The following is a 14524-nucleotide window of genomic DNA, read 5'->3' as shown; positions in this document are numbered from 1 at the left end:
AAGCGTATTGCTGCATGATAAACAGAATCTAGTAGCGGCAGCGGCAGCATGCATATATAGATGATCACCATAATCAATTACAGACAAAAATTTACTATCTACTAATGTCTTACAAGCCGTATATAAGGAAAAAAAATTTTTGACCGGTATAAAATTCCTAATTTTGGCCTAAGCTTTTTCAATAACTTGTCAATGGGTATATCAAAGGCTAATCTCTCATCAATTCAAATACCTAGATATTTGTAGGAGCTCACTCTTTCTATTTGTACACCGTTTAAAGGTGTAATTGTCTGGTCTGTTACCTTAGTGCGGCCACGGCTAAAAATCATATATTTAGTCTTAAAAATGAGCAGATGTGAGAGAAAAGAGTTGCGACTTAAACTTTTTATCCATGATTTGGTTAACGAACTTGTGCTAAACATAATTTGGTGAAAAAACGTTTTAAAAAGCAAATGTTCTCTTATAATTTTACAATATCATTTTTTGCTGTCTCCTTTCATGTTCATACACTCAAAAATAATTAAATCTCATTATAAACTCTAAAATAATGAATAATCATGCTACCTAAATAAGATATTTCGGTATCATTTAAGTTCCCTAGTGATGGGTTGCAGCTGAAAGGGCATCCACTGCGTAAAACATGCTGGATAAGTTAGCGGTTCATTTTTCTGTGGTGACCCCAGGTTAATAAAGGGACTAAGCCGAAAAGAAAATGAATGAATGAATATCATTTAAGCTATGTGGAAAACACTAAATAAATGCCTAAAATCTAACAGCTAATTTTGTCTAAAATTTGCAGATATACATTAAAGTTTGTCTTTCACAAAATGAAATTAGGGTTTGACTGCAGATCTTGTATTCTTAAAGAGCAGCTCTCATGCAGTGCCTGGAAATTGGTGCTTTACTGAAACAAAGGTTTGTTTATAGTGTTATAGTGCATGAATACAATGTGCTGTAAATCCTTTTATTTTACATAAACCAATATACTTTACAGGCACTAAAATGAGTGCCTTTTTATGTGATAAATTCCAGAACCCTTGTCTAAAATGAAGGATTATATTCATAAAGACAGTGTGATTACTTTCATTTTTCTAAGATATGTGTTAAACTAATTTCAATCTAGAAAATAGCGTAAATACTAATAAAATATGTATTAAAATGTATTCAAATATGTTTACTACATTCATAAATTGTAACGTATTTTAGCATTACTGGACATACTTTATATTTCAACATTTAACCAGTATTTTTAAGTTTAAAATGTTAGGCTTTGGTTTTTGAATATACAGTATGTAAATTGTGTGAGCTTATTTTCCAATATTAGTTTGAAAGATCAGAAAAGGCCTATGTCTGCACCTTCCCTTGCTCCCTGACTAGAATAATATTGTTTGAAATAAATTCATGCATGTGTTGATCATAAACTTTCTATTTGCAGCCATGTATTGACACTTGTGTCTCTTTTGAGGTACATCGCCTTTGATTTCCACAAAGAGTGCAGTAAGATGAGATGGCATCGCCTCCAGATTCTTGTTGATGCTGTTTCTGACATGCAAGAGGAGTTTGGGTTTGTATTCATTTCTGTAGTGTATCTTCTCTTTTCTTTTTTTGGATGTAGTTGCTATTGGAGATGGCACACAAACGTAGCATCTGCAAAGAGCAGATGGAAAGTGCAAAATCTGCAAGTCATTTAAGCGGGACTGTGGTCTCTGATGTTGTCGCTCATTCGCTTTGATCTGGTGCTTGAATGCTGATTGTGTAGGTACTTCATGGTGAGCTCAGACGGGAAGGTGTTATCGGAGCAGTCTGGAACCTTCCGCAGTAACTGTATGGACTGCCTGGACCGCACTAACGTCATCCAGAGCCTGCTGGCCAGACGCTCCCTGCAGAGCCAGCTACAGGTGAGACCCCCACCCCCCCATCCTGTCACAAATAACGCCACTGACATTAATTAGCTAGGTGTGATGCAGCTGAGGACACTTACGCTCCCATTATAGCAAGCTGGCTGTTCGTTCTTTGGTTTCTGCAGAGTTTTCATGACACTCTGGCAAATGATAAAGCTGTCTTGTTCAGTCATGGTTGATTTAGGTACATTTAAAAATAAGTCAGTATTTACTCAGACTTTTTTCTCCAAATTATATTTTATCCATTTAATTTTTTCTTCATTCAGTTTTATCTGTGTGTTTAATAAATTAAAATGCTAAAACTTTTATTATTTTAATTTAACAATTTATTAGAGTTTTAACAAAATGACAATTTTAGCGGCCTTTTGATTTTATTTTTAATGTTATGTTCATTACGTTATGTTTTTGGTTTGTATGATTTTAATGATGTTTTATCTTGTTTTAATTATTAAAAAATGTTTAGTCTGTTCATTTAATTTTTCTTTAATGTTTTAGTCAACCATTAGCAAGCCATTTTCTAACCAACAGACAAGGGTGCATTTCCCAAACAACGACGTAACTCACACCTGAACTACCATAGTATGATGCATCATTTTTTCAAAAGAACGATGTGTTACTGAGTATTTTCCAAAGCCACATTTTGCTCTGTTGCAGATCCATCGGTGGAACCAAGTTAGTTATAACATAAAACATCAACAATGACATTCCAAGTGAGGTAGAGTAACTACTACTTAGAGAAAATCCCCGTAATTGTTTTTGTGCAAATTATATTGTTTTCTGTGCATTTAAAAACAAAAACAATGTTAGTTTTGGTAAAAACATGTATTTTTTTTCCAAATTAATTAAAACATATGCAAACAACACGTATAGGGCCTGTATTTCCTTTATAAATATTACTGAGAATATCCAATAATCTATTCAAAAACATAAAATCGCTTACAAAAAGCTAACACAAATTGTAGTCTCGTAAGTCTGACATCGTAATTTTAATATATATATATATATATATATATATATATATATATATATATATATACATATATATATATATATATATATATACATATATATATATATACACACACACACATACATATTATTAAGTATGCTAACAGAAATATTCTATAGGCATCATATACAGTACAGATACATTTCTCAATACTATAAATTAAAACCTCTAACTCTCATTCATTCATTTTCAGCGGATGTCCTTCCAGCTGCAACCCATCACTGGGAAACACCCATACACTGTCATTCACACACATACACTACGGACAATTTAGCTTACCCAATTCACTTATAGCTTTCTTTTTTGAAAAAATGTAAGTTTAAATGTTGGACCATTAGAAAGGAATAGGGCTTAGGGGGGATAACTGGGAATAGAACACAGCTATAGAGGAGTAGTTGCCACCACGCAAGTTTGTGATGCAGTTTGTGAATATTTGTTGGAATGATGGATTGGGAAACGCCAAACCAATGAACTATGTTTGTAACAGTGAAAATTGCGACCTTAGATGGCTAACGATGGTTTTTGGTTTACTGTTTAAAATATGAACTTGGAAAAACAGAAAAATGGTGATTTAAAAAAAGCAGCTGTACTTCAGACAACTTGTCTGATAAATTGAAATTCATAATGAAATTCTATTTACTCTATTTACAATTTAGTATTCTTAATTTTATATGTACGTAGTAGTGCATGTTATGAACAGTATATCTGTGCATTTGATTATTTTGGACAAATGTATTTGCGCTCAGAATCTTTAATGAAATATCATAACCTTTCCTTCCCTGCTCGAAATGACTTTTCTTCATTTCTGGTCACATGGAATGCCTTTACGACGGGGCTGTTAGGCTGTGTCTTGCTTTTGCTCTGCTTTTATCTAGTTGTCAGTTTTCATTTTGTTAGTTACACCCATCTTCCAACAGCCTAATTGATTCTCAAAGGAAGAAATCATGCACCGTCCTTCATTTTTTTCAAGTGGATATTGTGGAATTCTTAACTTCCGTTTCATGGTGACTTTAAATTAATAAACACACAATTCAAGTATTTGTAAAATGTAGTTAATTTAAAAAAGAAATAGAGGTTTCTGTTAGAAATAAATTTTAAATTAAATTTTCATATATTTTTTTTCAACATTGTATATTTTAAATGTTTTTTTTGTTTGTTTTAAATTTTTTATAAAGTCTTATTTGAATTCATATCAATATTTTACTTATGTCTTACATTTTCGAAAACAATAAAAACCCTAAAAAGGGTTTCTGTACAAAAGATTTTTGACAGTTTTAGGTAACAATTTTCACTATTAACTAGTGGCTTGTTACCTGCCTATTATATAAATATTGCCAGTTTATTAGTTCTTATAATCTACGTACATATTCTAAAAGATCTTATTTTACATTCCTAATCCTACCCAATACCTAAACACTTATTTTTAAAAGTACTAAGCAACAACAAATCAGGAATTTGTTGATGTACAAGTGATAGTTAATGATTTTTAATGAAGAGTATTGCACGAAAGTGAAATTTAAAAGTTGTTTACTGTCAGAATGAAAAAAATCGATACTTTTTTTTTTTTGTTAGTAAGTTTTAACTTGAAATACCCACTGAAATACCATGAACATCACGTGTGCTTCAATGTGTAGTGTGATAAGTGTCTAGAAGATCGAACAGTTCCTCTTATACAGTAAACCTTGTTTTCATAACTGGATTCTGTGAATCAGGCCACACTTTTTTTCATTGCAGAAGTCACAGGGCCCATAAAGTGGTTTCCTATTGATTTGTCATCATGTGTACTTCCTCATCTTGGGCTGTATGTCATTTCAGAGGATGGGTGTCCTCCACGTCGGCCAGAAGATTGAGGAACAGGCTGATTTTGAGAAGATTTACAAAAACGGTTTGTTTATTTCCTTGTTTAACTACAAGCTCCTTCAGTGAACACAATTTTCCCATTATTGACAATAAAGCATTTACACAGTATTTCTACTGTTCATGAGATTTCTGAAATATCACAGATTTTTTTATTTTTATTTGTTTGTCACTTGAATTTTAGTTTACGATCATCACATTTTTTCTGTACCATAGTTCTAATATAATTAAAAACGATTCAATTCAGTTAATCTTTATTTCAATAGCACTTCTATAGCACAAAATGAAGAGCATTCCAGTTCTAAATTTCAGGCAGGCCCTTCAGTCAGGCAGGCAGTAGAATAGTGGTGGAATGCTGGTGAAGTTCTAGTTAAATTAAAAATGATTCAGTTCAAATCAAGCTGTTCATTATTATGGTAAGAAAAAAAAAATTTCAGCCCCATTTTATTCCTTACACACTCTTAAACTGGAAATGCCTTAAGTCTACAAATACAGTCACCAGATTGTACCTGTTAAAGAGCCCCTATTATGGGTTTTTGAAGAAATGAACTTCCATGCAGTGTGTAGCACAGCTCTAAGTACAGAAAAGACATCCGGCTGAGGTTTGAATCTGAAAGTGCACCGTGTTTAAAACTATTGATTCTTAAAGGAAAGAGTCAATTCAGAGTCAAATGAATGATTCATTTTGTGTTCGGATCTTTTGACTGCTCGTATCAACATCGCCAAATAGGAAATGCCAGATCCGGTAAAAACGAAAACACACCTTTCCCTTCAAGCAGTAGCGGAGCACAGGGAATCATGGGATTGATCATGACACGAGGATTACTGATTTTTCTGAGGATTAATACAATAACCTACGCTGAAACATGGGATTTGCTGGCCGTTTGTTATTAAAGGAAGGATCAGCAAAGACTATTAATGTACAGGACTTTGTCAGTAACTTCTCCTTCTGTTTCTCCTTCCTACACAACATGAAGTGTGATTAAAATGCTTGCCTTGTTTTCTGTAGTTTACAAAATATGTGTTTACTTGTGTGTTGTAACTTGTAATTGCTCCACGTGGCTAATCACTTATCTATTAAGATCAGTGCTTGTACTGTATCTCTCATTTTAAATCTTTATGGGCTATTTCACATATCGCTTCCAAAACCACATTGAAAACGCAACATGTGCGTTTTAAATGCGTTTTTGTCCTCGATTCCCTGCTGGTTGACACTGCTATGGCCCCATCAGCTGTTCCTACACACATTTTCAAAATAGTTCAACTTTTGCCGCTGTGTGGATTAATATTGATTGTGTGTCATTGTTATTACTTGAGGTTAGGATTAAGAATTGAGCAATATGCTGGTGTTTACCTGCATTGCTTTAATGCACTTCTGCATTGGGCTCACACATATACTCTGTGCTCTGGCTACTTCATAACCGTGGTTGGTGTTTCTTTCCGTCTCTCGCTGAACCTAATCAACCAATTACAACAGACTGGGCCATCGACCCAATCAGTGCAGATTAGCATTAAGCAAGGGAGGGGTTTGGGAACAAACGAATCTCTGAACAAATGATATTGTCGTGGGATAATTAGGTAAAAATTAATGCATATTATAAGACAATGAAAGTGTTTTGCATGCACATCAGCCTGTTGTTGGAGACCCCAAAACCAAAATATGAGCTTTCATAATGCATAATAGGGTCTCTTTAACTACAGATAACATACTATGAATTATAATAGCTTTGTATTGAAAATAACAACCTCAATGACTGGATGTTACAAATAGTCGACCGAAAAGCTAAATAAAAAGTTTGTAAAACTACAATTAAGTTATTAATATTGGAGAGAGCAGTCATAAACATTAAGTACTTCAGATTTTGAAAAGTCAGTGGCTCTTTTGTTAGTGGCTATTAATGTCCTGCCAAGCTATATTCAAGCTGATTATGCAAAGCTCTAAAGTGGTCTGTTTCTCTGTTTATTAGATGTTATGAAAATTAAGCTTTTTAGTCAGTAAAAGTCACACTAAAGTCAGGAAATATGATGTTTGGCTTAAAATGGGAACCCTATTTATTGTTTCATATTTTTTTTCTCTCAGCTTGGGCAGACAATGCTAATGCCTGTGCTAAGCAGTACGCAGGAACAGGAGCCCTGAAAACCGACTTCACCAGGTACGCCATGCTTCTTTCAGAGTTTTTAGCATTTTTTAATTACATTTACCAGTGTAACCTCCGACTTTAACCTCAGGACCGGAAAGAGGACTCACTGGGGCTTGGTAATGGACGGCTGGAATTCAATGATCCGTTACTACAAGAACAATTTCTCTGACGGCTTCAGACAAGTGCGTATGAATTGTCTTTATGTCTTGAAATCAGACCCAGTTTGCTGCGATGAATATTAAGTAGTTGACTTTGCCCACAGGACTCCATCGATCTCTTCCTTGGGAACTATAGCGTGGATGAAACTGATAGTTTGACGCCTCTGCACGCTCAGAAGGACTGGAAGTTTCTTTTGGTCAGTGCTGTCGCAGTATTACTTGATGTTAGAGAGAATACCGAATAAAAGAGGTCATTAAAAGCGAAGTTTAGTCAAAGCTGCTTGATATAGTCCTAACATTTATAATTCAACGCCACAAGCTGCCGCTGGTCATTCCCTGCATATTTTTTATTCATATGGGTCTGTTATTTGTCCTGCAGCTTCCTGTTATTATGGTGGTGGCTTTCTCCATGTGCATCATCTGTCTCCTAATGGCTGGTAAGATTAAAGCATAATGTGGAATAAAGCAACAGGGTCAATGGCGTGACACCCATTTGTTGTTTGGATGCATAAATGTATTCAGAAAGTCCATTCGAAATTAAATTTGTGTGTGCTGTGTGACTAGAATACTCATCTTCACTGATGAGCATGGATTTAGTTTGTTTTTTTAGATCTAACAAAGCCGCTTCTTAATATTTAAACACTGGTATAATCAAAGTCATGTGGTGCAGTCAATATGTGATAACACGAAACGGGAAATTATAATTACACCCCCTGAGAAGATCGCTGCAGATTCTAATGGCTGTGTTAAGGTCAAAAAGTTTCTTAAAATATTAGACAGTATGACATTTCATTAAGGCAAGCTTAGTTGAGGATGAAGAATGCCATGTGGTCAGACTCCACAACGACTTGATAGTTATTAATTAATGCAGGAAGTCTTGCTTGTGTGATATTACTAAACTATATCATATGTTAGGAATATTAGAGAAAACTTCAATTTTTTGGGCTAAATAATTTTAATTATAGAGTCATTGTTACCGCATTACACCATGTCCTAACTACACGTGCTGTGACACGTCAAAATGGATATTTTTGTCCTAACATCTACAATGATGATATTCAAAGAGAATCGGATTCTATTTCTGCAATGTCAAAACAAAAACAAACTACTATGACAATGATCACCTCAGATGCAGATTATGTGCTTTATTTAGTGTTAAATGTAACCAGTATGAGTTTAAATACCATTTTACATGACATTTATTACCATGCTAATAGTGACAGCAGATAGTTTACCTCAAATCTTCAAAATAAAATAACCAGCAAACATTATCAATGACATTAGATCCAGTGTTGGGGAAAGATACTTTTAAAAAAGTAATGCATTACAATATTGAGTTACTCCCCCCAAAATAGTAACTAGTTGCGTTACTTGGTTACTTTTTATAGTAAGTAATGTGATGCGTTACTTTTGTGTTACTTTTGTGTTACTTTTTATTACTTGGCTGAGGCTTGATCTCTTTCAGAACTTGTTTTTTTTTTTTATTCTTTTTTTTAGTAGAGGAGCTCTGAAATTAGCAGCGCACTGTATAACCTATACCTTCATTTACTTGAACAAAAATTATATTTTAGGACAATGGTATCTGAAAACTTTACCCCAGAGCTTTACCCCATGCTGTATATACAGATTATTGAAAGTTTAAAGCAATGTGTTTGCAACTTTTTACTATTTGTCTTAAGTAAAATCACTGTCAATTGAGACTATTACCGTTTTTCCTTTTTTTCCAATGTGTTCAAAGTAATAAACACATTCTGATTGCATCATATATTGTGACTAATTTTAGTTCAATTTTCAATATTCAATAATTCAATAATTTTTTTAAAGCTAATTAATTAAACTAAAAAATAACTCGTATTATTTCTTTTTTTACTATTTCTTAAAAGTAATGCGTTACTTTACTCAGAAAAGTAATATTATTATGTAACTCGCTTTACTTTTAATGCGTTACCCCCAACACTGATTAGATCTGTGTCTAAGTGCAAACCAACAACATCAGTCATTCACCATGTAGTACTCTAATAATGTTAGGTAGTTTTAATATTTATTCATTAGATTATAAACCTGCCCATTTCATTGGTTGTGTTGTGCCCTATTCTGTTTCTGCTGTGTCGATCTTGGTGTGGACAGACAAATTGCTTTTAGCTTGTTGCATTGTGTGTTGTTAGGACGTGGTGTTATATAGTCAATGCTTCTTCTTTTTTGAGTGACATAAATTTTCAGTTTGTGTAACATTAAACATCAAGTTTGAGACTGTGCAGGTAGCTTAGTGCTAGTCAAGGCACTTCAGGCATCTCAAGTTCAAATACATGCTCGAGGACCTTTTCCAATCCATTCCCCCTCTCTCTCTTTCCAACTTTGTCAAATAAAGGCAAAAAAAACACAATTACAATTTTTGTGTACATAATAAACATTCTGAATATTGATATTATATTCACAAGTAATTATGTTTACTTATTTTTTTACCAACCTAAATGCAAAGAGTACATTTTAGCCACTTTTCCACTATTGCACTGAACGTAATATCCAGGTACAATTCCAGTTGCATTTCCATATAATCCTGTTATGGCACAGCTTGATTACAAACCGTACTCAGCACAGAATTTTAAGCATGGTTAGACAATCATGCTAAACCGTGCTGGTAAAGTGTGCATGTTTAATGTTGCCACTCTTTTGCCTGGCTGTACGTTTCTCTATAGCAGGCTGATTTATACTGCTGCGTCGAGTGATCGGCATGACCTACGGCGCTTGCCTTGCGCAAAGTCATGCATTTATACTTCTGCATGCTGTTTGTGTTGCTCTGCAATAACACCTCTGAAACACTAGATGGCAGTAGGTTTTATGTTTATCTGTGTCGTGTTTCTTCACGGATGTTATTGTACAAGTAACTAAAACTCGCTCATTCAGATTCAGAAGCTGGCGGACGTGCAACAACAATAATCATTAGGTAAACACAAACAACAGTTTCCATCTAGAGCTACTTCAGGAGACTCGACACTTGTAAACTCCTGCTCCAACGGGTCCGTGCGGCTCTCGGTCCTGCCTACACTCGTCACAGCTACCAAGCCGACCAATCACAGAGCTTGCGATATGCGTTGTTGCAACGTGTAGTTAAATTTTTTTCGAGACATGGGCTATGGGACCGCGCGAAGGCTGCGCTGGAGCATATGCGTGTGCTTTACGCAGAAGTATAAATCAGCCTTAATTGGAAGTGCACCATTTATTTATTAGAAATATCAGAAAAAAACAAAGTCGCAAGAGGTCATGGTCTTTAGTCTCCTTGTTAGAGCAACCAAATCCCATGTGGACAGTCGCCGGGTTAATCCCAGCTCAGAGCGGGTTGGGTGGTGTAGGACCGGCGGGGTTAAATTGGTGCCGAGACTCAGATGGGAGTGAGATTTAGGGGGCAAGTAGAGCGGAGGCCAGCTAATGAAGTGCTGTGCAGGTAAACCTCACTCCTCTGACCTGTAAAGATGCTCTAGCGACAGATGCTAGAGGCCATGGTCTTTAGCCTCCTTGGTAGAGCAACCGACTCCCATGCACAAGGTCACCGGTTTAATCCCAGCTCGGAGGGGGTTGGGTGGTGTAGGACTGGCAGGGTTACATCTGCAAAACAGAAATATCTGATCATCGTCCATATGGTTGTTTATGTTAAACTTGCATTACTAAGGCAATGACTGGCGCATTTGTATTGCATTCCAGAGAGCTTTGTTATCCGCACCACACTGGACCAAGAAACCATATCCATGCTCACTGGCATGGATAAGCACAAATGGAATGGTTAAGCATAGAGAATCATTCGGATTGATAGTGGAAAAGTGACTTTTGACAGCATAGCTCGTATTTGAAGCTACATCTCTAAAAAAATAAATAAATAGGACACCCTTATAGGTCATTGACCCTAAAACAGGTGTGTGTTACAATTGTAAGACTTGATTATTCTTTAAATAATTGTTCTGTACTTTTTATCAGGTGACACTTGGACGGAGACCCTGGCGTACGTGTTGTTCTGGGGCATGGCCAGTGCTCTCACCGCTGCTGTCATCGTGGTGAATGGACGCGAGTTTGTTGATGCACCCAAACTGGTCCAAAAAGAGAAGATGGATTGAATTTGGAGATTTCTTACCACTGTTTCCTCTTTATTTTCCCCCAAGAGTTTATAATGACCTGCTCTTCATATTTCTTAAGAAGAGCAATCATCCCTGTTTCCTTCTCCTATAGACGGAGCCTTCACAACAGCTTGTATTACCTTATAATTTACTATCTGCACTACAAATTTTCTTTTGAATCACGGCACATGGTGTCCAAATTTTCCCCACCAATTAATTGCATCAGTTCAGAATTACAGAAGGATTGCACAAGATTTGCATTATGGCCATTGTATCACCTTTCAAAGGCAAATGCGCTGCTACGTTTTGGCGATCTATCTCAATTGACCTGTAGTGAAATTAGAGTTATTGTTTTGGCTCTAGAGTTTCAGCTTTATGATATTGGACACCAGACGTGTGGCCATTCGCCCAGACTATGGGTTGACAGATCAATGAAGGTCTATTGTAATTAGATTGCTAGGCAAGGGAATGTTACACAATGCACCAGTGACTCATCCCTTCGTTATTACCATTTCTGTCCTTTCAAATCTGTCCCGAAATCAGCCTTATGCCTCAGTTATATTTGCGAGTTGTTCTTTGCAGTGGCAGTTTGGATTTTAATGTGGTTTCCTTTTGTCCTGTCGGCATATTTATGGTTTTGTGTCTCTCATAAATAATAAAATTAGACAGCTGCGGGCCGCGCTGGGGGAGAAAGAGAGGAATTAAGCACTGTTCCTTTATGAGTTTACAGAAAATATGAACAGCACTTTCCTGTGTAGTTTCTTTATGTCTCTTTGCGGACCAATGAACGCTAACAGATATGACACGCATAAAGTCACTCTTTACTGGCTCGTTGACGCCACTTGTCTTTAACATTACCAATTCATCATATGGAAAATACTTGTCAGAATAGACTCACACTTAATTTTTTTTTAGACAAGAGTGTTTTTTTTTTTTAAGTTGTCATGTTTACATGCATGATGATGTATAACCCACCATTCCTGTCAGTTAGTCTAAGTGAAACTCATTTTAGCATGTAGTTTTTGACAAAACCGAATGAAGTTCTTTAAACTCATAAATACCTTTAAAACTAGATCTGTTTGGTTTCACCTAGACAAAGAATGTAGATTTTGATGCCTTTAAATGTGTTTTGCTGTCACCTGGAAATTATAATATACAGTAACAGAGTCATAGGGAACATTTAAACAGGATATTTCCAATGATATTTTCACTGAGTTCAGTTGGGGCATATTTATTTAATTTTCTTTAGGTGCAAAGATGAAGACAATACGCAGTACTAGGTGGAAGCAACACTACATCATGTATGTTTGATATTTCCTTGTATAAATATGATGTTCAAATTGTACATTGAAAGAGATTAAGAATATAGATATATATATATATAGAGAGAGAGGGAGAGAGATAAAATATAAATGTTTCATTGTAACAATGTACTGTACAGTGTAGTTTGCAGCAAGATAGCACTTTCTGATTGATCAATCAAAGTGACATTTTTGATCAGATTCTTCCATCACTGACTGATGAATATGGTTTTTCATTACTCTAGATAATGAACTGCATTCTTTTTCAGGGTTTACTCTGTTTGAAGTGAGTTAAATGGCATATTATCAATATTAATTGTGTTTTTGGACTTGATCCTGGCAGTGTTTTAAATCCTGTTTGATCTTCTCTCTCATCTCTGATCAAGAGAATTTATGCCTCAACCGTACAGTGGGATTTCTGATGACTGTGGACATTTAAAACTATTCAGTATGGAAAGAGTTTGCAACACATTACATCAGTTGTATTTAGTCTTTCACTCCTTATCAGTCTCTAGCATCTGCTGTTTTTGATGGGAAACCACATAGTTTAAGACTATCGCTCCTAACCTTGGTATTGTATGGTTTTGAGTCATTGAGGTGTCATTTGATACCTTTTAAAATAATTTTCAACCACTGTAACTGATGGTTTCTTGATGAAATCATGTTTAATAAATGATACCTACAAAGTTCAACTTGTTATTTCTTATTAATGCAAACAAACATATCTCTGATGCAAATATCTAGTTGTACCATGTCCAAAAATCTTCTCTGTCTTGCACATTTGTGTCTTGCACCTCTGTCTTGCACAACTTGCCTTGCCTTGTATCTGTTGGATTGAAATGGGGTGACCGTGGAGCCATTTGAGTTTAGTGAAATCATGTTTATTGTAATTACTTAATAATACAAGCAATTGTGCTAATGGGTCCAAAGAATGTCAAGAAAAACCACACCACAACCAGCCTTAAAGTTAGGATACATTTATACTTTCTCGTTATTTATGCCAAATTCTGACCCTGCCATACGAATGTCACAGCAGAAGTCAAGCAGAAATTGTAGCTTCAGTTACTTGTTAGCTGACAGAAGTGTCAATGGTGTGTTCTTCTGCTGCTGTAGCTCATCTGCTTCAAGGTTTTCGTGTGTGTTTAGGAATGATCATCTGCAGTCCTTGGTTTTACCTTTGTAATACAAGGAATACTGTTAATGGGTCCAAAGAATGTCAAGAAAAATCACATAAACCACACCACAACCAGCCTGAAAGTTAGGATACATTTATACTTTTTCATTATTTATGCCAAATTCTGACCCTGCCATACGAATGTCACAGCAGAAGTCAAGCAGAAATTGTAGCTTCAGTTACTTGTTAGCTGACAGAAGTGTCATTGGTGTGTTCTTCTGCTGCTGTAGCTCATTTGCTTCAAGGTTTTCATGTGTCTTCAGAGATGATCTTCTGCAGCCGTTGCACATTTACATCTGCAAGATGTATTGAAGATGGTTTGGTCTGGAATCTACAGGTTTTAATTTCTTACAAACATCTTTAAGTGATCTACCAAAGAACATTCTAAAATTTAAACACCTTAAAGATCTTTTAAATGTCTGTTCGTCATTTGTAAGTCGCTTTGGACAGAATCACATGCCAAAATAAACTATGCATGACTAATGTAAATTTAATTTCTATATAATGTCCAAAAAATTATCTAATACACATTTTGTAGAAGGACAAATGCTGTCTTATAAACATCTAGATGTAAACACAAACCAAATAGACATTTCTGTGATGTATGTGTGCTTTCACACAAATGACAACCAGGAGCAGCTTTCAAACATCAGTATTTTTTGATCTGTCAGTAAATTAACTGAAAGGACTGTGGAATATATCAAAAAATTTCAGCTGAAGCTATCTCAGGAGACTTGAATTGAACGCATCTTCCAAAGGTAGTATTATCCAGAGGATCGATGCAGTTGCCTTCAACCACCTACTTTTTTCATTTATATATGAATTATAGTTAGTATTAATTGCTAGACTCATGTCAATTATAATTAACATTAGTTTA

General features: G+C 35.4%; 1 protein-coding gene across 1 annotated transcript in view; it reads left to right on the top strand.

The window, feature by feature from the left end:
• The window catches only part of sacm1la (SAC1 like phosphatidylinositide phosphatase a), a 47364-nt gene extending 34199 nt beyond the window's left edge, over positions 1-13165 (top strand). The window contains 8 exon segments of the mRNA XM_056479587.1: positions 1466-1564; positions 1760-1898; positions 4726-4795; positions 6848-6920; positions 6997-7090; positions 7171-7263; positions 7446-7503; positions 11036-13165. Coding sequence (XP_056335562.1) covers positions 1466-1564; positions 1760-1898; positions 4726-4795; positions 6848-6920; positions 6997-7090; positions 7171-7263; positions 7446-7503; positions 11036-11172 — 763 coding nt within the window. The 3' untranslated portion in view covers positions 11173-13165.
• Positions 13166-14524: the final 1359 nt, after the last annotated feature.

Source organism: Danio aesculapii, chromosome 19 (assembly GCF_903798145.1).
Source record: "Danio aesculapii chromosome 19, fDanAes4.1, whole genome shotgun sequence".
Taxonomy (NCBI): Eukaryota; Metazoa; Chordata; class Actinopteri; order Cypriniformes; family Danionidae; genus Danio; species Danio aesculapii.
Note: the sequence above shows the minus strand (reverse complement) of the source record. Positions and strands in the feature narration are given on the sequence as shown.